At 46.0% G+C, this 26,556-nt stretch overlaps 1 protein-coding gene across 2 annotated transcripts in view; it reads right to left on the bottom strand.

Annotated features, from left to right (window-relative positions):
- Positions 1-19,318: 19,318 nt before the first annotated feature.
- LOC140728176 (ATP-dependent 6-phosphofructokinase, liver type-like) overlaps positions 19,319-26,556 on the bottom strand; it is a 49,150-nt gene continuing 41,912 nt past the window's right edge. For both annotated transcript variants that reach the window (XM_073046492.1, XM_073046491.1), the window contains 4 exons: positions 25,246-25,357; positions 23,132-23,231; positions 22,215-22,320; positions 19,319-21,131 (listed from right to left, as the gene is read on the bottom strand). In XM_073046492.1, coding sequence (XP_072902593.1) covers positions 20,984-21,131; positions 22,215-22,320; positions 23,132-23,231; positions 25,246-25,357 — 466 coding nt within the window. In that variant the 3' untranslated portion in view covers positions 19,319-20,983. The remainder of the gene's footprint in view (positions 21,132-22,214; positions 22,321-23,131; positions 23,232-25,245; positions 25,358-26,556) is intronic.

Here is a 26,556-nt window from a genome sequence, read left to right as displayed (position 1 = left end):
GACGGTGGGGAGGGGGTGATTGTGGATGTATGGAGATGACGGTGGGGAGGGGGTGATTGTGGATTTATGGGGATGACGGTGGGGAGGGGGGTGATTGTGGATGTATGGGGATGACGGTGGAGAGGGGGTGATTGTGGATGTATGGGGATGACGGTGGGGAGGGGGTGATTGTGGATGTATGGGGATGACGGTGGGGGAGGGGGTGATTGTGGATGTATGGGGATGACGGTGGGGAGGGGGTGATTGTGGATGTATGGAGATGACGGTGGGGAGGGGGTGATTGTGGATGTATGGGGATGACGGTGGAGAGGGGGTGATTGTGGATGTATGGGGATGACGGTGGGGAGGGGGTGATTGTGGATGTATGGGGATGACGGTGGGGAGGGGGTGATTGTGGATGTATGGGGATGACGGTGGGGAGGGGGTGATTGTGGATGTATGGGGATGACGGTGGGGAGGGGGTGATTGTGGATGTATGGGGATGACGGTGGGGAGGGGGTGATTGTGGATGTATGGGGATGACGGTGGGGAGGGGGGGTGATTGTGGATGTATCGGGATGACGGTGGGGAGGGGGTGATTGTGGATGTATGGGGATGACGGTGGGGAGGGGGTGATTGTGGATGTATGGGATGACGGTGGGGAGGGGGTGATTGTGGATGTATGTGGATGATGGTGGGGAGGAGGTGATTGTGGATGTATCGGGATGACGGTGGGGAGGGGGTGACTGTGGATGTATCGGGATGACGGTGGGGAGGGGGTGATTGTGGATGTATCGGGATGACGGTGGGGAGGGGGTGATTGTGGATGTATGGGGATGACGGTGGGGTGGGGGTGATTGTGGATGTATGGGGATGACGGTGGGGATGGGGTGACTGTGGATGTATGGGGATGACGGTGGGGAGGGGGTGATTGTGGATGTATGGGGATGACGGTGGGGAGGGGGTGATTGTGGATGTATGGGATGACGGTGGGGAGGGGGTGATTGTGGATGTATCGGGATGACGGTGGGGAGGGGGTGATTGTGGATGTATGGGGATGACGGTGGGGAGGGGGTGATTGTGGATGTATGGGGATGACGGTGGGGAGGGGGTGATTGTGGATGTATGGGGATGACGGTGGGGAGGGGGGTGATTGTGGATGTATCGGGATGACGGTGGGGAGGGGGTGATTGTGGATGTATCGGGATGACGGTGGGGAGGGGGTGATTGTGGATGTATGGGGATGACGGTGTGGAGGGGGTGATTGTGGATGTATGGGGATGACGGTGGGGAGGGGGTGATTGTGGATGTATGGGGATGACGGTGGGGAGGGGGTGATTGTGGATGTATCGGGATGACGGTGGGGAGGGGGGTGATTGTGGATGTATGGGGATGACGGTGGGGAGGGGGTGATTGTGGATGTATGGGGATGACGGTGGGGAGGGGGTGATTGTGGATGTATCGGGATGACGGTGGGGAGGGGGTGACTGTGGATGTATCGGGATGACGGTGGGGAGGGGGTGACTGTGGATGTATGGGGATGACGGTGGGGAGGGGGTGATTGTGGATGTATTGGGATGACGGTGGGGAGGGGGTGATTGTGGATGTATTGGGATGAGGGTGGGGGTGTGGAGGGGTGAGCTTGTGGATATAGTGGGCTGATCCCACAACTCCCAGTGGCTTCTTGCATTGCTGCACATTCAATTTGCAGTACCAGACAATGATATAACCAGTCAGGATACTTTTAACAGTATCTCTGTGTTTCGTGATAAGCCAAAACTCCTTAACCTGCTAAGAAAGTAAAGATGCTGGCATAGCTTCCTCACGATTGCACCCAGGACAGCTCATCTGATATGCTGACACCCAGGAATTTAAAGCTGCTGACCCTGTCTACCGCCAATTCTCTAACAAAGTCTGGAGCGTGCTTGCCCTCCTTCCCCTTGCTGAACTCAACAGTCAGCTCTTTAATTTTACTGATATTGAACGGGGTGTTGTCAGTGTGGCCTGACTTAACCAGGTCATTTGGTTTGTCCAACAGCAGTGGTGTCAATAGCAAATTTCCTACTCAGCTTTGATAAACTTTTGGTTAGGTTTTAAGCAAAAGCATTAAAGATTTATCCGCATTTATTAATATGAATGGATGTTCGAGCTGTATGCATTTACGCCCCATTCTTACTAGCTGTTGAGAAAGTGCCTTCATGAATGAATGCAGACCTGGTGAGTGTTTCCCCATAGCACTGTGGTGCACACAGAACTCCAGAGTTCAGACCCAGTGATAATGAAGGAATGACAATTAATTGCAACCCCCCCCCCCACCACTTGCACATTGTGGGAGGAGTTTTGCTTGAACGGAGCAAGATAATATAGGTCGATCATTCCCTTGTGAGGGGAAGGGGGAGAGAGAGACAGACAGACAGACAGACAGACAGATGGACAAACAGATAGATGGACAGACAGAAAGACAAAGACAGAGAGAGAAGGAGAAATGAGGGGGGAGAGAGAGAATAAAGAAAACTGGAGTGAGAGAAGTGAGTGGATGAGGACAAGGAGTAGGGAAGAGAGAGAAAGATGGTAAAGAAATATGGGCTGAGAAATGTGAGAGAGAAAGAGTGAGGATAAGGAGGAAGACAGAAGTTAAAGGAAAATAGAAAGAAAAAATGATGAGAGGGGGTGGGGAGACTGAAAGCGGGTGAGGGGCAGAGTAAAAGTTTGCGAGAGAGAGTCACACATCATAATATAGAGGGAAGGAAAAAACTGAAGTTGCCATAGAGATGGATTGAGGCCTTTATCTGGCTTAGAACCAGCCAAGAACCAAATGTCAAACTGAAGTTGCCATAGAGATGGATTGAGGCCTTTATCTGGCTTAGAACCAGCCAAGAACCAAATGTCTGGCTCTGTCCTCACATCTTCCAATCACCATCCACCAGCCTCCTTTTTTCCCTGGGGTCTGGGGATCTGGGGAAGTGTCAGGTCACAGCAGCTGGCCAGCTGGCCCTCTCCCTCAACCAGTGAGTTGCCCCTACCCATCGACCCCATCTGCCCTGCTCCACTGTCGGCAGGGTGACAGTGACTGATCTCCTTTAACCGATGATGAACATTTGTCGCCAAGTGTGTTGGGTTAATTAACATAGTGCTAAGGCAACGCAGAATGTAATTAACACGTTAACTTCGCCCAGCACTGTTGTAGACATTCTTGGAGTGCTGGCTGGAGACAACTGGGTATAAACAGTAATTAAGAACTGATTGTATGATTAATGACTTTGTTCTGCTTGTTGGGGTGAGGGATGCTGGTGCTGGGAGTGGAAGTCCCTCCTGTCCAGCTTCCCTGAGCCACCGTCCACTCTGTCCATCAAAACTGGGTCTCACCTATGCTGTTGAACTCTGGGACCAGAGAGCACAGCCTCAGAATACAAGGGTGTCCCTTTAGAACAGAGATGAGGGGGAATTTCTAGATCTGGATGGTGTTTAGTCTGTGAAATCCATTGCACAGCTGTGGAGCCCTGGGTATATTTAATGCTGAGGCTGATAGTTCTTGATTAGTAAGAGCATCAAAGGTTATGGAGAGAAGGCAGGAGAATGGATTTGATAGAACTCATTGGCCGAATGGCCTCATTCTGTTCCTATGTATTATGGTCCCATGGATGGGTACTGACACAGGTACAGATTCTGAAGCTGGGCAGTGCAGACAGCTGGGAGGGGCTAGGTCTCTGTGAAATGGCAAATTGAAGCCAGGACGAGCAGCATCCAATCCATCCAGCCCCGGCACCAGGGTAATGGGTCTCAATCCAACCCTCCATTATCAAGATGCCTCATATTGAATCTGGACCGATAAAATACCTGAGATGGCCCAGGAATGGGAGATTTGCACTTAATCATTGGTCTGGTAACCAGACCAGTTAACCTATCACCACTGCCTAAATTGTCCTACCTCAATTAGGCGCAGTTTGTTGGAAAGAACAGTTACGCCTCTGACTCTGTTGGCTGTATGTTGATTTGGCAGGATACACTGCCCTGATCTGTAAAGCTGCACCCCCTCAGAATCTGGATGAGGCCATGGAAATTCTGTTCTAAGGAGGTCCAGTTGACTTGTTGCAGGTATGGTGGAACTGTTTAAATTCCAGAATTATTTCTGGGATTAGGTCAGATTGTGAAGTCCTGGAAAGTATTGTCCAGTTCATTCTGCAGCACACCACAGTGATGATGTACTTACAATGGAGGGGGAAGGGGGTTAGTGAAGGCCAACCCTGCTCCATTTTCTGGGAAGTTTGTCAAAATACGAGGCATTACACAGATTAGGCCTCACCCACAAAGTACTCGAGGAACTCAGGAGGCCAGGCAGCATCCATGGAGGGAGATGAACAGTCAGCCTTTCAGGCTGAGACCCCTTACCCTGACTGGAAGATAAGGAGGAAGAAGCCTAATACAGACTAGGCCTGTCCTCTCTTGGGTTTAGAACGAGAGATCATCTCTTCAAAACATACAGCATCCTCGTTGGCATGGAACGGCTGACGTTTGCCCTGATTGGGATGTCTAGAACTGAGGCTACACTCTCTGAAAAAGGTGACTATCGTTCAGGACAGAGATGAGAGGAAGACCCTTCACCCTGAGGATGTTGACTTTCTGGACTTTTCTTCAGCTGAGGAGTTCCAGTCACTGAGTGTTTTCAAACTGGATTTTCAGTTATCAGGGGAGTGAAGGGGTATGAGGTTGGTGCAAGAAAGTGGAAGTCAGCCATGGTTCTGAGTGCTGGGTTGGGCGGAGGAGGCCTATTCCTAACCTCCCTATGACACTCGGAGCTGTGCTTGGTGACAGCCAGGGTGTTGGAAGGGGCTCTTCACCGCATGCGCCGGGCACCAGGTGAAGAACCAAAAGGAACATATTCCAGATGTTGCAAATCTGAAATAAAAGCAGTAACTATTGGAAATACTCAGCCGGTCAGAAAGCATCTGTGGAAAAAGACAGAAATAGTTAATGATTCCAGATAACACTTCACATCAGAACGAAATTGCAGTGTATTTTATACTCTGAAATTTCTTCACTAAAATTCCCCACCTATCTCTCTCTCTCCACTCCCTGAAATTCAAGGCAAGTGTTGGTTTTCCTGCGCTGACATCTCCTTGCGTATATAGCTGATCCTCTTTGCCTTCAATTCTCCTTTGAAAGCTGGTGGGCAGTTTTACCAAATTAACTCTACATTGCTGATGCACTTCCCAGGTTCATTGATATTAACGAGTAACACACACAAATGCTGGAGGAGCTCAGCAGGACTCAGAGGAACTGGGAGCGCCACGGTAACGTAGCGGTTAGTCCAACGCTACTACAGCCTCAGGACGTCGGATTTCGGAGTTCAGTTACGACCTTGTGAGCTCATGGGTTTCGTCCAGGTCATCTGGTCTCCCCCAACAGTTTAAAAACATACTAGTTAGTGGGTTAGTTGGTGATTGTAAATTGCCCTGTTGAACAGGCTGGGGTTGAACAGGTGGGTTGCTGGGCACTGTGTCTTACTGGGCCCAGGGGGCCTGTTCTGTGCTGAATAAAACAGTGAACAGACAAGTCAGGCGGCACCGGCTGTGAAGAATCAAGGATCAACATGTCAGCCTGAGACATGGAATGGAAGGGGGAGGAACCCAGAAGAATGAGGTTGGGGAAGGGGAAGCTGGCAGGTGATGGGTGAAGTCAGCTGAGGGGAAGATCAGTGTGTGGTGGAGGGGGGGATGAAGTGAGCAGCTGGGAGGTGATGGGTGAAAGAGATAAAGAGAACGGAATCTGATCAGAGAGGAGAGAGGACCACAGGAGAAAGAGAAGGGGGAGGGGCCCCAGAGGGAAATGAAAGGCAGCTGAGGAGAAAGGGTAGGAGAGGAGCCAGAATGGGGAATGGACAAGGCAGAAGGGGGAAGGGGGAGAAACGATGGAGGCTTTCCAGATGGAATACGAGGTATTGCTCCTACAGCCTGACAGTGGCTCATCCTAGCAGTAGAAGAGGCCATGGTCCGACATGACAGATGGGAATGGGAATACTGATCAGAAGGTCTTATGCACGGAGAGTGGTGAGTGCATGGGACTCATCTGCCAGGGAGGGGTGGGGGGTCATTGTGGTAAAAGCAGGTATATCGGAAAAGTTTAAGAATCTCTTGGATAGGCACATGGATGAAGGAAAAATGGAGGACAATGTTGGAGTAGGTTAAAAAGTTAGCACAACATTGTGGGCCAAATGGCCTGCACTGTACTGTTCTATGAATATCTTAATGGCATTTGTTGCTAAACCTGGTCTCTGTATTATATCTGTTAACGCAGAAGGGGATGAGCAGCTTAAAACAAGGTTGTGTCCAGCCTAGTACACACTAACTGTACGTAGGATAAATATTATTTCACGGGTTCCCTAACAGTATAAGCAATGAAGTGGTTAACTCCAAATGATGGGGTGCTGGCTCACTCCAGTCTATTAAGAGCAGCTTGGTTAGCACACTGGCTACTGTTTCACAGCGCCAGAGACATGGTGCAGTCCTGACCTTGGGCACTGTCTGCGTGGAGTTTGCCTGTGAACGTGTGTGTTTTCTCCAGGAGCTCTGGTTGCTTTCAATATTCCAAGTGATCTGCGGGTTGGCAGGCTATTTGACTGCCGTCAGCTACCCCTGACAGCTGGTCGGGAGAGAATGAGAAATAGCCGAGGGAATGGGAATGCTCTGAGAGCTGGCAGCAATGGGCTGAATGGTCCCCTATGAAAAATAATGGAACAAGTTTCATACATTCTAATAAATATAAGATATGGAAAGTGATTACAGCTCATTCGGCACGCAGTTTTCTCTAACATTTTATTATGAGTTTAGCTTTCAGTGAGAGATTCAGAATTTACTTACGTGCATCGAAACATACTGTGAAACGCGGCGTTTGCATTAACAACCAATTCAACCTACAGATGAGCAGGGGCAGCTTGCAAGTGTAACCACACATTCCCGTGCCAACATCGCATGGCTGCAATGTGGGCAGAACAACACTGAACACAACCAACAACAGCAGGACAAGCCCCGGCCTACCTCCGTCCTCCCACCCGCCCGGGACAGGGGTCACAGAGTCTAACTGGAGCTGCTTCCTTGGTATTTTCTATGCAGAGCTTTATTCACTAGCTTATCCAATACCCAGAAACTGGCCAATCTGCAGACAGAGAAGGAATGAAGGGACTTGTATGGGTGCTGTGAGGCCTACTTTCCTGCATCTGTTTCTTCAGTAAATGGTCCCCTGACACCTTACGCATGAGGCAAACCGGCTGTGGCTAGAGCAAAGGAGGGGAGTGTGTGAAAATCAAAAGGAAAAAGATCACGGTTGTTGGAAATCTGAAATCAAAACAGAAGATTCTCAAAGGACGTTCAGCCGCTCGGACAGCATCGGCAGAGAGAGGATGAGTTAACGTTTCAGATCCAGGACCCTTCGTAGGAACTGGGACAGAGAAAAATCAAGTCAATTTTTGGTAACAGTGAAGGAGAATCTCTCTGTTCTCAGCTGATGCTGAGCTGCATTGACTGGCCTCAGTACCAATGGGAAGGGTATATTGGCCAGTGTTTCAGTTCTCAATTATCTATGGAACCATACAGCACAGAAACAGACGCTGAGTCTTATTCAACCATCAAACACCCAATGGCACCAGTAATATTAATGTAAGTTTAATATTGCAGTAGTATTTCTTTATTGTCCCAATGTGCCCTCCAGCGTTTTTCCACTCGCCCACACACTAGGGGAAATTTATAATACAGTCCAGTTTATAACATAAAACACTGCAGCACAGTACGGGCCTTTCAGCCCACAATATTGTCACAACCTTTCAACTTACTCTAAGATCTATTAAATAATGAGGGGCAATTTAGCAGACAGGACCTCCTTTGGGAGGAAACTGGAGCACCCAGAGGAAACCTATTAGGTCTCTGAAAGAAGGTGCAGACCGCCAGGTTTCTGGAGCTGTGAGGTAATGTTACAACCACACGGTGCAACTGGATCTTAGACTTAAAAAAAATTTTTTTTTAATTGAGATACAGCATGGGAAAAGCCCTTCGGCCCTTCGAGTCATGCCACCATTAATCTCCCGATTTAATCTTTGCCTAATCACGGGACATAGAACAAAACATAGAACATAGAAATCTACAGCACATTACAGGCCCTTCGGCCCACAATGTTGTGCTAACCATGTAACCTACTCTAGAAACTGCCTAGAATTTCCCTAGTGTACAGCTCTCTATGTTTCTAAGCTCCATGTACCTATCTATGAGGCTCTTAAAAGACCCTACTGCATCCAGTTCCACCACCGTCGCCAGCAGTGCGTTCCACACACCCACCAATCTCTGTGTGAAAAACTTACCTCTGACATCCCCTCGGTACCTATTTCCAAACACCTTAAAACTACGCCCCCTCATGTTAGCCATTTCAGCCCTGGGAAAAAAGCCTCTGGATATCCACACAATCAATGCCCCTCATCATGTTATAATGACCATTATAATTTACAATGCCCAATTAACCTACCAATCCCTATATCTTTGGACTGTGAGAGGAAACCAGAGCACCCAGTGGAAACCCACACATTCACAGGAAGAGCGTACAAGCTGCATCCAGGCACCGGCGGGAACTGAACCCAGGTCACCAGCACTGTAAAGCGTTGTGCTAACCACTATGCCGCCGTGCTGCCCCCTAATAGGAGAGGACAGTACATTGTGGGGTATAAAGGGGAGGAGGTGGGGAACCAGAGGGAGGGATGTGTAGGAGGTGGGCAGGTTGTGAGGGTAAGGTGGGGGAGGTAATGGGGCCAGGGGGATGGGAAAACAAAGTGGGAGGGGGTGAACAGAAGGGAGTGGTTAGAGGAATATGAGAAATTGTTCCTCTAATCTAATGTGGAGTAGAGGATGTGGACAGATATGTTAGTGTGGAATCAAAATGGCTTGTCGTGGAAGATCCTGGCTGTTGGAGTGGGTGGAGTGAATATGCTCCACAAAATGGTCCCTTCATTTACGCTGGATCTCCTGTTATAGAGGAGACCGCTCTGGGCTCACCAGGGACAATAAACACCGATAGATCTGCAGGTAAAGAGTGCCTCACCTGGTTTGGAGTGGAGGTGTATGGTGATGAGGGAGGAGATGTAGAGGCAGCAATTACTCTCGTCACAGTCACGGAGGGACAAGTGGGCAAGAGAGTGATCCCCGTGGAAAGTGAGGTGTGGAGCGGGTGGGAGGGGAAGAAGTGCCTGCTGGTGGGATCCTGTTGGAGATGATGGGATAATGTGCTGGATGCTCAGTGAGGACAAGAAAGACCCTAACCCTCTTATGTCAGGACGGGGAGTGGAGTGAAGACAAATGTGTGGGAAATGGAGGGGATGTGGTCGAAGGCTTCATTAGTAGCAGTGGTGGGGAAACCCCGTTTTCTGAAAAAGGTGGTCATCCCTTCAGCCCCGCACACCCTGCAGCAACCTACCTATCTTGCCCCTCATCTGGATTCACCAGTCAGCTGCCAGATTGTGTTGCCCTCCTACTCTGCTTCCCCTTTCCTTTTCAATCCTGATGCAGGGTCTCAGCATGAAGCACAATCTGTTCCTTCCCCTCCATGAGTTCCTCCAGGATTTTGTGTGTGTTGCCTCTGGAAAATGATGTTTGGTTTGTTATTAGGTGTACCGGAGTACAGTGCAAAACTTTGCCTTGCATGTTATCTGAACTGCCTCCCCTCTCCTAACAACTGAGGCAGTGCAAAGGAATACAGAGTCTAGTGTTGCAATCACAGAGGAAGTGCAGTGCAGGCAGACGGAAAGAGCGAGGGCCACAGCGAAGTAAACCGGAAGATGAAGAGTTCCCCTTTGTTGCACAAGAGGTCAGTTCAGTCGAGTGAGACAGAATCTATCCTTGAGCCTGGAGTTACGCATTTTCAAGCTTTTCTATCTTCTGCCTAATGAGAGGAAGAAACAGCGATAATTTCTGAGGTGGGTGGGCTCTTTAATGTGGCTGTCTGCTTTCCCGAGGCAGCGAGAAGTGTAGACAGAGCCCATAGAAGGGAAGCTGGTTTCCATGATGTGCTGAGTGCGTCTGCAAGTCTCTGTGGTTTCTCGTGGCTGCTGGCAAGGCAGCTGTCTACGCCTCTATACAAACTGGCGAAGGACAAGGGGGAACATGATGAATTTCTCTCTGATGTTGTGTTCTCAGGGTCTTCACGTTGGTCCTGATTGGCATCAACATTGCTTGGATCCCAATAGTACAGACTGCACAGAGTGGAAAGCTCTTTGACTATATTCAGTCCATCACCAGCTACCTGGGCCCCCCATAGCCTCAATCTTCTTGACGATAAGACCCCAGTCAGTCCGAGTCAGCAGCTACATCTCAAGCTCCATAATGCCGCACACTGTTACCCAGTCCCACTCCCCAGTGCTGGGGGCTCAGCCCGTTACTGTTCATGCTGCTGACTCATGACTGCACGGCCAGATCCAGCTCAAACAGTGTCGTCAAGTTCACTGATGATACGACAGTTCATCAACAACAATGATGAGTCGGCATACAGAGAGGCTTGTCAAGTGGTGTGAGAACATCAACCTGTGCCTCAACGTGGACAAATCAAAAGAGATGATTGTGAACTTCAGAAAGGCACAGCTCGATCACTCTTCATTGCCCACCAATGTGCTCTCACTCTTGTTAAGTTTTCTATCTCCAAAACATAAAAAGTAGGTAATTGAAAGAAAAGCATGGACCTCATGCTTAGCTATAAATAAATTCTAAACAACATAGAATGTATTTCAACTGTATACACAATAATACAACTATGATACAGACATTCACAGCATAGTACATTTTAAAATGTCCCATTCAGGCCTAAACATTTAATCACTGTGAAGGATTTCATATTCTTTGTGCGATAGCATCTTTCCTGACTGGGCGGGCTTGGGGGGCAGTCACTGCTTGGCTGGTGAGTCTTGTGGATGTCAAACAATCTCAGGTTCTGGCACCTCTTCTGTAATGCAGGAAGTGGTTCTGACACCTTTCGGCTGGGTTGGTTGGAGCGACCAGACTAAGCAAACTGTATGGTCTTTCACCAATTGCTCTCAGCAAAACTGGCACTTGCTTTTCATTGGCAATTTAACTGTTTGGGTCAAATTTGACCCGTTTTGTCATTTGACAGCAGTAAAAACACTCTAAATTCCATTTTTTTGCTGAAATTTGATGACTTTTCCTAAAGTGAACCAAAATGTGCAAAAATGAAAATATTTAAAAATTTTATACTTTTATACAGGTGCTACAAACTTTTGTACATTGAGGCTGTTTGGGGTCAAATTTGACCCCTTATCTATTGAAATGGATCTTAGATCTCTGAAACATTAATTAAGGATTAATGTTATTTATTAATTAATGTTATTTATTTATTTATGTCAGATAGGCTATGTATACGTTCTAAATAGATCTGCGGTTCAAAATTTGGTATAGACACTTGTTATGAGGGGATTCTTGGGCCAAGTCAAAATTTACCTGGACCATACTGTGAAGGTATAGAATATGAACATGTTGCCTGGGTTCATTTGTTTTGAAATATTGTTCAATTTGTTCAGTATATATTTCAGTTATCTGTTGTGCAATCAAACACATCTATCTTTCTGATGTAGCCAGCCATTTCTGCTTTTTAAAAAAATACTTATTTTTAATAACATCTGGTACTCACAGTTTATAAAACTGAATTTTGTCCATTTTCTGTCTTTAAAAAAAATAACTCAACCTTCTCTTTCCCCTTTTCGAAGAGATGTGTGCTGTGCTTTTAAAAAAACTTGAATGCCTCTCTCCTCTTGCAAAGAAAACGTGATGTACTTTTTTAAAAAACTCTACCGCCTGGCTGTGCTTCAACAGGTAGGTAGCCATCTTGGGTCCTTTTTAAAACCAACTCATCGTTGCTGTTATGCTTTGTAATTCCAAAACATAAATAATAATTGAAAGAAAAACACGGAGTCGTGTACGTGTACTCTTTAGTCTTTACTTTAATAGGGTGCACACTTACGATGTGGTGGTGTAATGACATGCCATTCACATACTTCCCATATAGAATGCACAATGAACCATGCAAATTAAGAATGCTTAATGAAACAATACATTTATAATACTACTCAAGTGGTACTGATATATTAAGTACACAACAACTATCTCCACAGCAGAGCCACAGTTCCTTGGTGTGCACTTAACAGATGGTCTAACCTGGTCTCACCAAATCTCTTCATTAGCCAAGAAGGCACAGCAGTGCCTATGCTTTCTGAGGAGACTGAATTCTGCAAGACATCCCAACCCCATTCTAACAACTTTCTACGGGAGCACAATTAAGAGTGTCCTGTCTGACTGCATCATTGTGTGGTATGGAACCTGCAGGGCATCGTACCGAGGATAGTAAAGAGGATCACCAGAGTCTCCATCTCCCTTATTTGTGACATTTACCAGGAGCATTGCAGACGAAGGGCCCAAGGCATTGTTCAGGATCCCTACCACCCATCTCACAAGCCCTTTGACCCACTACTATCAGGAAGGAGGTACAGGAGCATCAGGACTAAGACCACCAGACTGGGTAACAGCTTCTTCCTCTGCCACCACTGAGTCTCATCACTAGGACACCAAGCTGTTTACGGTCTACCTGTGTAACACACTACATGCACTTGGAATTATATTTTATTAGTTTATTTGTGGTAATATTTTGTTTTATGTTCTGTGTGATATATGCTTCGTGGGTGCACTGTGGTCCAGAGGAACGTTGTTTCATTTGGTTGTATATATGTACAGTCAGATGACAATAAACTTGAACTTGAATTTAATCCATGCTGCCAGATCTACTCCCCCAGTTACATTCTCCTCACCATTGAGGACATCTTCAAAAGTTAATGCCCCAAAAAGCCAGCATCCATCACAGAGTACTTTCCGCATTATCACAATCAGGAAAGATGTACACGAGCTTCTAGGATCACACTCAATGTCTTGAGAATTGCCTGTTTCCCTCCACCATCAGATTTCTGAATGGTCCATGAACCTCTGAACACTACGTCAGTACTTTGCTCTCTTCTCGCACTCCTTGTGTTTTTATCAAATTCTATTGAAACTTATATTGCACTGTACTGGTGCTGCAAGCCAACTCATTTCATAACAAACACTCAATGGCCACTTTATTACTGTACCTCTTGTACCTAATAAAGTGGCCACTGAGTGTTCGTTTGTGGACTTCAGCTGCTGTAGCCCATCTTCTTCGGTATTTGACATGTTGTGCATTCAAAGATGTTCTACATCCCACTGTTGGAATGCGTGGTTATTTGAATTACTGTCGCTTTCCTGTCAGCTTGAACCAGTCCGGCCATTCTCCTCAGACCTCTCTCATTAATAAGGCATTTTCACCCACAGAACTGCTGTTTTTCGTTTGTTTTTTTTTTTGCACTATTATTTGTAAATTCTAGAGACTGTTGTTCATGAAAATCCCAGGAGATCAGCAGTTTCTGAAAGGCTCAAGCCACCAGCAATGTTTCCACGGTCAAAGTCACTTCAATCACATTTTTCCCCATTCTGGTGTTTGTTCAGAATAACAAATAAACCTCTTGACCATGCCTGCATGCTTTTTTTGCACTGAATTTTTGCCACACGATTGGCTGATTAGATATGTACATTTACTAGGTGTATAGGTGTACCTAATAAAGTGGCCACTGAGTGTACAGTATATCAGTAATAATAAACCTGATGCTGGTATCTGTGAAATGCAGCCTCAGATGGCCATTAACACCTTCAGAGTAATTAGAGAAAGTTGGGATAAAGGTATTAATTCCTTTCAAAACTTCTTTTTAAATTGGAAAATAACCTTTCCAATCAAAGCTCTCCAATACAGCGATGGTTCTGTCTTTTGTCTATACTATTCCAGCGAATGTGCCCTTGAGTACTGGGGCTCACAGAATGCGTTAGACAATTGGCCAGGATGGAAATCAATTATTCAGAACAGCCTCTTGTCACAGGCTTGTAATAATTCACTGTTATATTAATCAGAACCTCTCCAACGAGATTAGGATTTAAATCCGACTCCAAGGCAAATGAAACCATAATTAAGTCAGTGTTTATTGGATGGGAGTAATTAATTTTACACGTGTATGTGACATTATGGTCAATGGAATTGGCTGTGATTTATAACTTGGAACGAATGTTATTGTCAAGCATTATTATAGTTCTAGCTCTCAATATGTTCCAACCTGCAGCCAAGGGTCCTTATGTTGCAGCATATGGGTCTGTTCGTCACGCTCCCCTTCTGATATGCTCTGTCTGGTAATGGTTGCCGATGCAGGGTCCACTGCACAGAGGAGTTACAGCAAGCGGCTGGTAGCTTAACCCTGGTGCATTGCCTTCTCCAGATTAAAACTCCTCTGTGGAACTTGGTGGTCCTGATTTTGCTAAATGTAAAGAAATTGTAGTCTCTTCTGTCTCTCGATGTAAAGAGGGGGCACCTTCCCAATATACCATTCCCTGAAAAACTTGCCTGTTTTTACTGCTGCCACACTTGTCAATTCCAGGACTGCCCTACAACTGAAGAACAGAGCCTGCTATGAAATTCAATATGGCCAACATACTACCTACATCCCAAGTCACACAATGGCATCTACCAGGGTAGAAATGGCTAATATGAAGGGGAATAATTTTAAGATAATAGGAGGAAAGTATAGGGGAATGTCAGAGGTATGTTTTTTTTTACACAAACTGCATGGAACAGCCTGCAGATACATTACAGGCATTTAAGAAATTCTTAGAAAGGCACATGGATGATGGAAAAATGAAGGGCTGTGTAGGAGGGAAGGGTTAAAAGGTCAGCCCAACATCTTGGGCTGAAAGATCTGTACAGTTCAGTGATGCTGCTTAGTTAGACCAGAGAGGTTGTGGAAAATCCTTCTCAAATTTGGGTGCCTTCAGAGACCTGCCTCCATTCAGGCTCGTGGTAACATACATGGTGTGGCCCCGTTCACCCAGATGTGCGGCCACTACCTTTGACTACGTGCACATCTGCAGACCAAGATGCAAGTCATTGCTGAAGCATGCCTAGAGATGGCTTTCCTCTAACCAGCTGAAGGCACTTGACTCACTTGCTCCCACTGTAAAACTGTGACAGAGAGCACTTGGTAAACATACTCCTTACACACTCGCAAGCATTACCTTGTCATTCTGCTGTTGTTGCGGTGGGTGTACATTTCAATGTCTTCCCCGGTATGTTCTCATAATTAACCTGCTGTTTTCCCTCTGCATTGCTACATAGTGTACATTCAGAGCCAGACGCCAACGTTTAGTTTGATTCTAAGCCAAGCTGATGCATTCGGGTTGGCTTTCCCACCTTTCTTTAGTAATGGGGATCTGTAAATGTGTACGTCCAGTATTGTTTGTATACTCTATTAAAAGCAGATACTGCGGTTTATTTTGTAATTTGATTCTAACTACATTGTGTGGTGCTTCATATTCTAATTCATGTCTAGTCTTAAGTTAACTTTGTTGGGGGTATATGTATGGCATCTGTTAGTCTCGCGAGACCATGGATCTGCACCTGGAAAGTCTTCTCCAGGGCACAGGCCTGGGCAAGGTTGTATGGAAGACCGGTAGTTGCCCATGCTGCAAGCCTCCCCTCTCCACGCCACCAATGTTGTCCAAGGGAAGGGCAAGGGCCGATACAGCTTGGCACCAGTGACATCACAGGAGTTGCCAGAGCGAGGTTGAAGGCAACGTCGGACTGCCTCAGGGACTCCAGCTCCAGATTTGTCCTCAGGGTTTACTCCCGAAGCCTTTCCCATGAGTGGGTACGGCCACAAGGCAGCGGAGGTTCAGATTTCAGAATCATTGGAATCTCCTTTGGGGAAGGTATGACGTGTACAAACAGGACATACTACACCTGAACCTGAGGGGGACTAATATCCTTGCGGACTGATTTGCTGTGGCTGTTTGGGAGGGTTTAAACTAATTTGGCGGGGGGGGGGGGGTGGGCAGAGTGGGAACCGGAGTGATAGTGCTGAGGGTGAGGAAGCTGGTTGACAGAGACAGTGTGTAGCGAGACAGTCAGCAAGGAGAGGCTGATAATAGGGCAAAATTGCAGTTAACAGGATGAATTGCAATAGAAAAGGGGGACTGAATCGAAAAGGACTACAGAACTGAAGGTGTTATACTGCATGCATTCACATACACAGAATAAGATAGATGAACTTGTAATAGTTACAGATCAGCAAGTACAATGTCGTGGGCATCACTGAATCATGGCTGAAAGAAGATTGTAGCTGGGGACTTTATAGCCAAGGATACATATTGTATCGGAAGGACAGGCAGGTAGGCAGAGGGTGTGGCATGGCTCTTTTGGTCAGCAATGAAATCGAATAATTAGAAGGAGGTGACATTGGATAGAAAATGGAGAATCATTGTGGGTAGAATTAAGAAAGTGCAAGGGTAAGAAGACCCTGATGGGAGGTATATAGAGGCCTCTGAACAGTAGCCAGGGTGTGAGCTACAAATTGCAACAGGAAAATAGAAAAGACTTGTCAAAAGGTCAATGTAACAATAGTCATGGGGGATTTCAATATGCAGGTAGATTGGAAAAATTAGGTTGGTGCTAGATCCCAAGAGGGAGAATTTGTAGAATGCCTACAAGATGGCTTTTTAGAGCAGCTCATGGTTGAGCCCTCTAGGGGATCAGCTATTATGGTGTTGTGCAATGAACTGGAATTGATTAGAGAGCTTAAGGTAAAGGAACTCTAGAACAGAGATCATATCATCATAGAATTTGAGACGGACAAGCTGAAGTCAGATCTATCAGTACTATAGTGGAATAAAGGGTATTATAGAAGCATGAGAGAGGAGCTGGCCAAAGTTGATTGGAAGGGGACACTAGCAGGGATGATGGCAGAGCAGCAATGGATGGAGTTTCTTGGAGCAATGTGGAAGGCACAGGATATACATCCCACAGAAGAAGTAATCTAAAGGCAAGATGACATAACCTGTCTCTGAATGTGAATAAAACAAAAGAGATGGTTGTTGACTTCAGGAGGGCACGGAGCGACCACTCCCCGCTGAACATCGACAGCTCCTCGGTAGAAATCGTGAAGAGCACCAAATTTCTTGGTGTTCACCTGACAGAGAATCTCACCTGGTCCCTCAACACCAGCTCCATAGCAAAGAAAGCCCAGCAGCGTCTCTACTTTCTGCGAAGGCTAAGGAAGTTCCATCTCTCACCTCCCCATCCTCATCATATTCTACAGGGGTTGTATTGAGAGCATCCTGAGCAGCTGCATCACTGCCTGGTTCGGAAATTGCACCACCTCGGATCACAAGGCCTGCAGTGGATAGTGAGGTCACATTTACACTACACGCTGCATCCACAAAGCAAACAGCATTATGAATGACCCCATGCACCCCTCATACAAACTCCTCTCCCTCCTGCCATCTGGGAAAAGGCACCGAAGCATTCAGGCTCACACGACCAGACTATGTAACAGTTTCTTCCCCCAAGATATCGGACTCCTTAATACCCAGAGCCCGGACTGACACCAACCTACTGCCCTCTACTGTCTATTATTTATTGTAATACCTGCGCTGTTTTGTGCACTTTATGCAGTCCCAGGTAGGTCTGTAGTCTAGTAAAGGTGCAAAGTTCTCATGCAGGATTCCCTTAAGGTTAATTTGTAGTTTGAATCAATGGTGGGGAAGGTAAATATGATGTTTGCATTCATTTTGAGAATGGCTAGAACATAAATGAAAGGATGTAATGTGCCTTTGCAAGGCACTAAGTGAGGCCTTGGAGTCCTGTGAGCAGTTTTGGGCCCCTTATCTAAAAAAATGATGTGCTAACGTTGGAGGGGGTTCAAAGGAGGTTCACAAAAATGATTTTGGGATTGAAAAGCCTACCATATGAGGAGTGTTTGATAGCTATGGGCCTGTACTCAATTCAGAAGAATGGGGACGGGAAAATCTCATTGAAACCTATTGAATATTGAAAGACCTCAACAGGGTAGATAATGGAGAGGATGTTTCCTATGGTGGGGGAGATTAAAACCAGAGGACACAACCACAGAATAGAGGGACATCAATTTAGAAGAGATGAGGCCAAGTCATTGGATATATTTAAGACAGAGATTGCTAGTTTCTTGATTTATCAGTGCATGAAGGTTTACAGGGAGAAGGCAGTAGACTAGGACAGAGAGGGAAATAGATCAGCCTTGATGGAGCTAAATGGCTCAATTCTGCTCCTATAATCTTACTGTAATTAAAAATGGTATGTCCTTGAGCCTAATAAAGTTTATTGCCATCACTGGGGGCGGGGGGAGAAATAGATTGATTACATATGGGCTGCTAGTTCACAATGGACAAGAAAAAGTATAGAGCTATTATTTTTTTCTTATAGGTATCATTGTGACATTTTTCTTGTCATTATTTTTACTATTTTTCTAAGCTTGATTTTTGATGCACCTAATAAACACCCTGGCACTAAAGTGCTAAGCCAATTTTTCTTTGGTCATAACCCATGTTTCTAGGACTAGCCCTGACCCTGTTTATCAATGTCCATGCCTGAACCCTGGTAGGTAAGGGTCATTTTCAGTAAGGTCAGGCAGCAGTACCTCTGCCATGATTATTCTCAACACTGGTGCGTGTATTCAGACTCCTACTCTATTCCCTATACACATGACCACACTCTGCTCTAACTCAATCTACAACTTTGCAGAGGATACCACTTATTGGGGTTGCATCTCAAATAACGACGAGTGGCTTTACAGTCTTGAGACAGAGAGCCTAGTCTAGATTCTGCAGAATCTCGTGTTTATGATTTGCTGAAGGTCCTACATTGCCTCATTAGAATCCTTAGCACTGGAATGGAAGCAGGTCATCTTCAACCTTAAGGAACTGCACTAGGAAGAAGAAATTAATTTCTGTAGACTTTTCAGTATCTCTGTTTCAGGTTGTCAGTTACCATTTGTGCTTTATAGGTGCACTGTTCTCCATTCCTAGACACTGGAAATAATTGGATTTGTTTTTCCTCCCCCCAGTGCTGATGCATTCCATTAACTATCTAGAAAGAACAACTGCAGAGAGGAAATTTTTGTACATCTATCCTTAGCACTGACAGGCAGGGGTACTTCATACTCCAGATGCCATATGTGGACAGCTCCAAGGGCAGGGGATACAATAAAGTGATGGAAGGGATTTGTAAAATATGGGTAACTAGAGCCATTTTGCTGCCCACTTAGCATGCATGCTCAATACTATGTGGGCATATCTTTTCCAGGCAGGTAAATGTGAATAAGGCCAGTAAAATGCCAAAGGATTTCAATGAATACAAAAATGATCAATTTCACAGACTACAGCCATTGTGCGATATAAATTTAATCACAAGACAATCTATCTAGTTCAAATTCCAATGTCAGTACATGATGTAGACAATTTTATATACATAGAGCCCACAGAAAGCCATTGTACATATTAGATACACTGGCCAATGACAGTTTACTCAATAATGAAAGCGGTGGAATACAACAGTTAATGTACGCCATTGAATTATTGTTGGGAGATTTCAAGGCATCACATTGGCACAGAGAACTTCTCAACACTGTGCAAGAGTTGATCCCTCTGGGGCAGGTGAACAACAGCCAGCTAGGAGGTAAACTGCTTTCACCATGCTCTGGTGCATAGTCTCTAATGAGAGGTTGCACCTGCTGGTGAGCAGACCAGATATCCTATGTTGCACCTTGTATTCATCAAGCAGACCTGAGTTTACCAGCTGGCAAAGGAGACTCAGGCGGACAGAGTAATAATAATCCATCCTGCTGCCTTGCCTTGGTTGAACACAAGTTAACAGTGACAACACAAAGGACCTGTTCACGTAGCATTGGCTGGAACGGCCACACAACCAGTGCATGCTATGGTAATACTTAGGGAAATGCCACCTTAATACTTAACAAATGTTTATTCATTTGAAAACACTGGAATAAATGCATGATGTAATTTGCAACAATAATCCACGGCTGAGTTCTCTGAAACATTGACAACACTTTCTTAAGAGAAACCTGCTATGAACTGGGGTTGAACTTCAAATTTTAAATGTGGGGTTGTTAAAAGAATCTAGTAAAATTAACCACAATTAATTCCAGGATCAATATATTTCTGAAAAATAGAATCAGTATTATTCACTTCCTGGCCCTACATTGCAATCAAGCGGTGATTTAAACAACATCAGTAAATTTCGGAGGATGTTGACATAACAGTGTACTCAACACAGGTGCTAAAAGTAGGAGGGTGTGCATTCAGCACTAGAACTGACTGGCACAGAATGTACAGACACAACAGCTATGCTTTCAGAATTATTTTTGGGAGATGCTTTGCTGTGGTTAGATGTGGGGAGGTAGTTATCTCAGTGCTGTGTTTGCATTTCCTATGAAATGGAGAAGCTAGCTAAGATGCTCACTTTGTGACTTGATCTTTGGCACCCCTCCCCACTCATTCCATTACACATGATTGTCCAAAAAGACTGAAAGAATACTGTTCCAACCATCCCCACTTCCATTCTCTGCTTTCACCCTTCAGACAGACTCGAGTTATTGCACTGAGTGGAAGCATTAGCATTAGATTACTTTCATCAGGAGTCAATCAACTAAAAATACTAAGAACACTGTTTGCTTTGTTTGGAGCTCTTGTAGTTGCAGAACTCCTGTGAAGAGATAGAGATGGGGGGCTGGAGAGAGATAGAGAAGGATGGAGGAAGAGGGGAGGGAGAGAGAAAGAAAAAGAGAGGGGAAGGAGAGGGAGAGAATATCCTGCTCTAAGAGTGCAAGAGAGATTGCCTCTTCAGGGCCAATGCTGTTACCACTTGGGGTATAAAACTCCTTTAGTCTGAAAGTGTGCCTAAAGCACCAAGGGATGTTCTAGGTTTCACGTGCTCTATAGGAGCAAGCTATTGTACACTAATTCACAGTTGGACACAGTAAAGGGATGAAATGCATTGGTAGGGGAGACACAGTACTCGCAAGCTGCCTCTCTCAGAAACCAGATTCCACACTGAGGCTCCTCCGGTTGACGTGCTCCACCTTCCCCGTGATGTAGTTGTCGAAGCGAGTCTGGTACTTGGCCAACATCTTCAGCAGGGGCCGGAGCCTCAGCCACCACTGTCCCTTGGGCATCCGGTGCCTGGGGACACACGTAGAGAACGAGAGGATCAATCCCAGCTAGGGACAGTCACAATCCCAACCGCACCTCTTCCATCAGATCCACTGACATCCTCCATCCAACAAGTGTCCACAAGGTCTGACCCCCTCCTCCACTCGGTCTTCTTGCCTATCTAGTAACCTTCTATCTTCCAGGTGATGAAGAGGTGTGGCGGGGGAAGCTCAAACAAGAGTACACTGCATTAAAATCACATACTTTAAGGAAGAACTCCAGCTTTTGTGGGAGGTTCCCACCCACCCCTCACCTCAACTGCTGAGGTTTGGTTGGGGGGGGGGGGGGGGGAGAAGGAGGGGAAAGAGTTCAAATGAAAACGAAAATTCCAGCAACCTGAAGGTTATTGCTGGCTTTGGGGATACGGGTAAATAATAACAAATGCACATCAACCTGAGCAGAAAACAGGGTTTCAGAGGATGGTGACTGTCTCTGTGGTAATCGGTCCCCCATACATTGGAGGTAGTGCATGTCCCATGTGTAGTGTCTGGTCCAACAGTGTTTGATTGCACCACAGTCCTTCCAGACACTGAGACTTGAGCACTGGACTTCCAGTGAGATGAGTTTGGGATTGGGGGCTATGAGTGACAATGTGGCAGGCCCATCTCTTGATGAAGGGTGCCTTGGTGCACACTGTCTACAGGTGTGGGTTCAGCCCTCTGTTACTAACTGAGAGGATCTCATGTACAAGTGACTCCTTGCTGATTCTGTGACTTTAATTGCCAAGGGTACTAAATCTGGAGATTCCCTCTTCCCTTCAAAACCTCTCTCTTTGTCCCAGCCTCTGACAACCTTCCAAGTTCGGTGTAAAATTATGTCTTTTACACCCATAGAAAATGTCTGGGGGTACTTTTATTACTTTAGAGGCAATGCCTTAATGAAGATTAATGTATTGTTAAATCACATGAAATCTAATGCTGGGATATGGACTGCTTAGTGCAAGGAACCATTCCCACTCAGTGTTCATCATAACCCTATCCAATCACCCAACAGCTCCTTGAAGTGCCCAAATCCTGAGCCTCTGCACCCACCCCCAAATCCTCAGCCACTTACTCAAAGTCGGTTTCCCCCTTCAGTTCTGTGACAGGTCGGAAAACCAGGGCCTTCCTGTTCATTCCCAGGACACAGGCAGTCTCTGGAGAGTTGGCGAAGACTCTCCCTATGCAGGAGGAAGCAAATCGGTTACAGAGTGATTACAACAAAGACACTATGGAAGTCTGACGTTACTGTTGTTGACCCAGTCCCATTCCTTTCCCCATTGTTGCAAGGTCATTCTGCTGCTCAGGGTTGTGCAGGGGGCATTTCTTAGATTCAGTACCTGGGAGAAAGTGATGCTCAGTGGATTGGTGAACTCGATAGGCGACTTTTCTAAAGCTCCTCAAGTCATTCTTGGGCAGAAGAGCAGAATGACGGTCAATGCAATCGGTTTTCCTCCCAGAGCTGTGGAATCAAGAATCGGAGGGCATAGGTTTAAGGTGAGAGGGGAAGATTTTATGGGAACTTGAGAGGCAATGTTTTAACACCAAGGATGGTGTGTATGTAGAATGAACTGCCAGAGGAAATAATGGAGGCAGGTGTAATAACAACTTTTAAAATACAGGTGGATTAGAAAGGCTTAGAAGGTTATGTGCCAAACACAGGCAAAAGTGACTTGTTTGTATGGGGTATGGATGGTTGGCATAGACCAGTTGGACTGAAGGGCCTGTTTCTGTGCTATGTAACTATGAACTCAATTGAAGATCTGAAGTCATTGCTGATTCCAGAAGCACCTGAGGCTTCTCTCCACTGTCGGTTTCCTTCCTCTGTTTTCTGTTCTCCACTTCACAAGCCGCATGGAAGTACAAGTTTCTTCACTGCCCTAGGAAACATTTCTTCACCAATTCCTGCTACAGAATTGTGCCACGCCCAAGGCGGTGCAGACCGAAATGGCTCACCCCACCTCAACCCCAGAGCCAGGCCGCGCAGCATACCTTTCCTGTGGGACTCCTGGAGCTTCTCCGTAAGCCACTGCACAGCCTTCACACCCAGCTTTGTACCAAAGTTCCTATCGAACGGGGTAGGAGCGCCTCCCTGATGACAGAGAGAGAGGAAAACAAAGTGAAAGTTCATGTGCAGGAGAAGGGCGGCAAACAGAATGTGCAGGAAAGGGGTCAAAATCCTGAAGTGTGGTCCTATTGCTCACTTTTCTGGTCACTGTGACGTGGGCAGTGACGATCTGGGCTCAGCAAGGTGCATTTGGTGATAATAAACACCAGCATTATTAAAGTGCCCAGACAAGACATGAGCCTCATGCCACCTGGAGTTCAGCAGCTCAACCATTGCAAGAGCAGACGATGGGCCACAAAACACACGATTGTTTCTGCAATCCCATCATAAAATATCCCATCTGTCATAAGTTCCCTTCCCTCCCACCCCCCACCAACATCCCCCGACTGTGCTGACCTACCCAACCCTTCCCACAGTACTCTGGACACGCCCTGTGAAACCCCAATCTGCACTGCTGCCGCCAGGATTCTGGATCGTTACAAGGTCTGATAGATCTCAAAAGCTACACATTTTCCACTGGCATCACTGATTAAATCCATCACACACCCTGACCATTATGGTTCTAAACACTGTGCAGTTATCCTGGGAAGCCCTTTAAAAATTGTTATATTTCAATGAAATCTGCTCTCATTTGAAGCACAAGCGAATACAGGCGCAATCTACTTGATTTCTCATGTGACAAACTCACCAGCCCCCGAATCAATGTGACACACCTTCACTGCATTACCTCACCAACAAGGATATCACTCCTTGGGGGTACATTTGTGACCTAAACTGTGGGATTGGTTGTTGAATCTACAATGTTTTAGACATCTAGGTATCCACTATGCCTAGAAGCCACCTGTATCAAAACCCAAAGTATAGGCCATTATAGTCTGGGGGCCCATTCACTCCCCCACTGTTGGATTCTCTGTTGATTACTCACTTTTTAAGACCTCTACTACTCGTATGAAGATATTTTCTCTTGTGAAATTTCAGTGCCATTTCTTGCTCTTAAAATAATTTCTATTGTTTTGATTTGTAAAGAAGCAACACTAAATTTAACTAATCTTTTTGTTTTTAAATGTCTAATAAGCTCTAACATTCTGGGAATGTTTAAAGTTCGGTTGGGCTCTAAGTCCCCAGATTCTCTGGGAATGATGACTAAACTAGTAAGCATCTTGGTCCTTGTAAAGATCAAATAACTCAGGATTGAGAGATTGGGGATTATTGGGAGAAAAACCTGGGAATTGGAAATATCCAGAAAAGAATGTGGCACAGGGATTATGTTACTGGGGATTACCAATGTGTATTGGAGGTGTCGTGACTATCACGTGACAGCACTGCCCATTTACCTGGTCGAAAGACACACCACCTGCCAATCAAGGTTCGACCCCTCCTCACCTATCAATGCACACCCAACCATTGGCCCTTTTAATTAGCCTTGTACTTGGCCTCGGGCAATTGGCCTTTATAATCAGCTTAATTTGGCTGGCACTGAGCCACTGGCTTCCCTGTGAATTACCTGGGCTGGACTCATCAGCCCTGCTGCACTATAAAGGATGCCACGTGCGCTTCACCCCCTTCTCTTTTTGCCATTCAAGGGATCACTCCGGGCTGAGAACCATATTGGTGAGTTGTGCATTGAATAAGGTTAGGAATGTTAGTTATTGTCCCTAAAGGCAGAGAGCCGTGCCCACACAGAGTCAAGGGGTGGCAGGTATCCCTTGGTTGTATGCGTGTGTGCACATGCACTTTGTTCCCATGCGATTTTATTAATTGTCCGCGAGTTTTATTGCTAATCTGACTACTGTAAACTGTGTGCGTGTTGCTTCTGTTGCCATTTTCCCACATTCGCCTTCTGTAAATAAAATCCTTTGCTACCAAGGCTACATGTCCGTGAGACCTATCGAATCTGTTTCCTCACTTACAACACAAGGTGAGCCTGAGAATGGAGAGGCAATTGACTAAACCAATGGTTGTACAACTGAATAGGCCCCCCCCCCCTTCACTAAAGCATCATTAGGTGGCCGATAGGCTCTGGTGCCCTCAGACTCACCTGCTGCATGTGGCCCAGCACATTGGTACGACAGTCGAATACGCCTTTCCCCTCAGCAGAGTACAGGTTGTACAAGAATTCCGTGGTATAGTGTGGGTGACATTTCTCATTTCTTGAGGGAAGAGGAAGGAAGAAGAAAGCTCATGTCAATTTCATATGGAAATATAATAGACATCACCTCAGATAACACTCATTTTTCAGGGAGGGGTGGGTGGGAGAACCCACCTCCTCTTCTCCTTGGGCACCACTGCTCAATACAAGAGGACATGGCTTTAAGGTAAGGGGAGGAAAGTTCAAGGGGGATATTAGAGGAAGGTTTTTCACTCAGAGAGTGGTTGGTGCATGGAATGCACTGCCTCAATCAGTGAAATTTAAGAGACTACTAGACAGGTATATGGAGGAATTTAAGGTGGGGGGATATATGGGAGGCAGGGTCAGCACAACATTGTCGGCCAAAGGGCCTGTACTGTGCTGTACTATGTTCTATTTGAGTCAACTACTTCACTACCTGGGAGAAGAAAAAGCACAGGAAAGTGTCTGTCTTGTCCAGACCCTGTATTGTGGAGGTCAAGTTAGGCAACTACCAGATCTAAGCTCAGGCTTAGTGTACTGAAGCTCAGAGTAGCAAATTGCAGACCCAGTTCCTGCTGATCATACAATACTCCGTATCCTCTGTTATGATGGCTGGGACAGAACAGTGTGTGTTGGAAATGTGCAAACTGTTTCTCTTATAAGTCAGCACAGGAGGTGGTCCTTCTATTAAATCATGCCTGATTAGTTTCCTCATCCCATTTACACACCTCCAGTAAACACCTTGTGAAATTTTCAGCTAACCTCCACAGTGCCCCCATGGACAGGTGTTTGCAGCACTTGGAGCCATTGCCAGAACTGAGTGATGATGTGTGACCATGGTACCAGCTAACAAGGACAGTATGTTCCAGTGATAACATTCCCACCCCTGAGCTACAGTCCCAACCCAGATAATCCCCAGGGTCTGTCTGTACCAGCGTAATAACCATAAGGACATCAGACAGAGAGTCCAGCTCAACCACTAGTAGCTGGGGACAGAACAGTGCAGGACTAATCTGCCCTCCTGTGCCAAATTGGCCGACCTTGACCAAGGGACAGCAGCAGATAATGGACAGATCACCTCCACAGAACAGGGAGCCTATTTTAATATCCTGTTGTAAAAGATGACCTGGCTGGCATTGGCTGAGAATGAAATTGGACTCTGCTGTAATGCTTTCAATGGCTAAATAAACTGAAATGTCAGGGAGCAGAGGTTAACCTTCTTCTGGTTATGGTAAAGTT

This window comes from Hemitrygon akajei, chromosome 5 (genome assembly GCF_048418815.1).
Source record: "Hemitrygon akajei chromosome 5, sHemAka1.3, whole genome shotgun sequence".
In the NCBI taxonomy this organism is placed as follows: Eukaryota; Metazoa; Chordata; class Chondrichthyes; order Myliobatiformes; family Dasyatidae; genus Hemitrygon; species Hemitrygon akajei.
The sequence above is the reverse complement of the archived record's forward strand: the minus strand, read 5'-3'. Positions and strand labels throughout refer to the sequence as shown.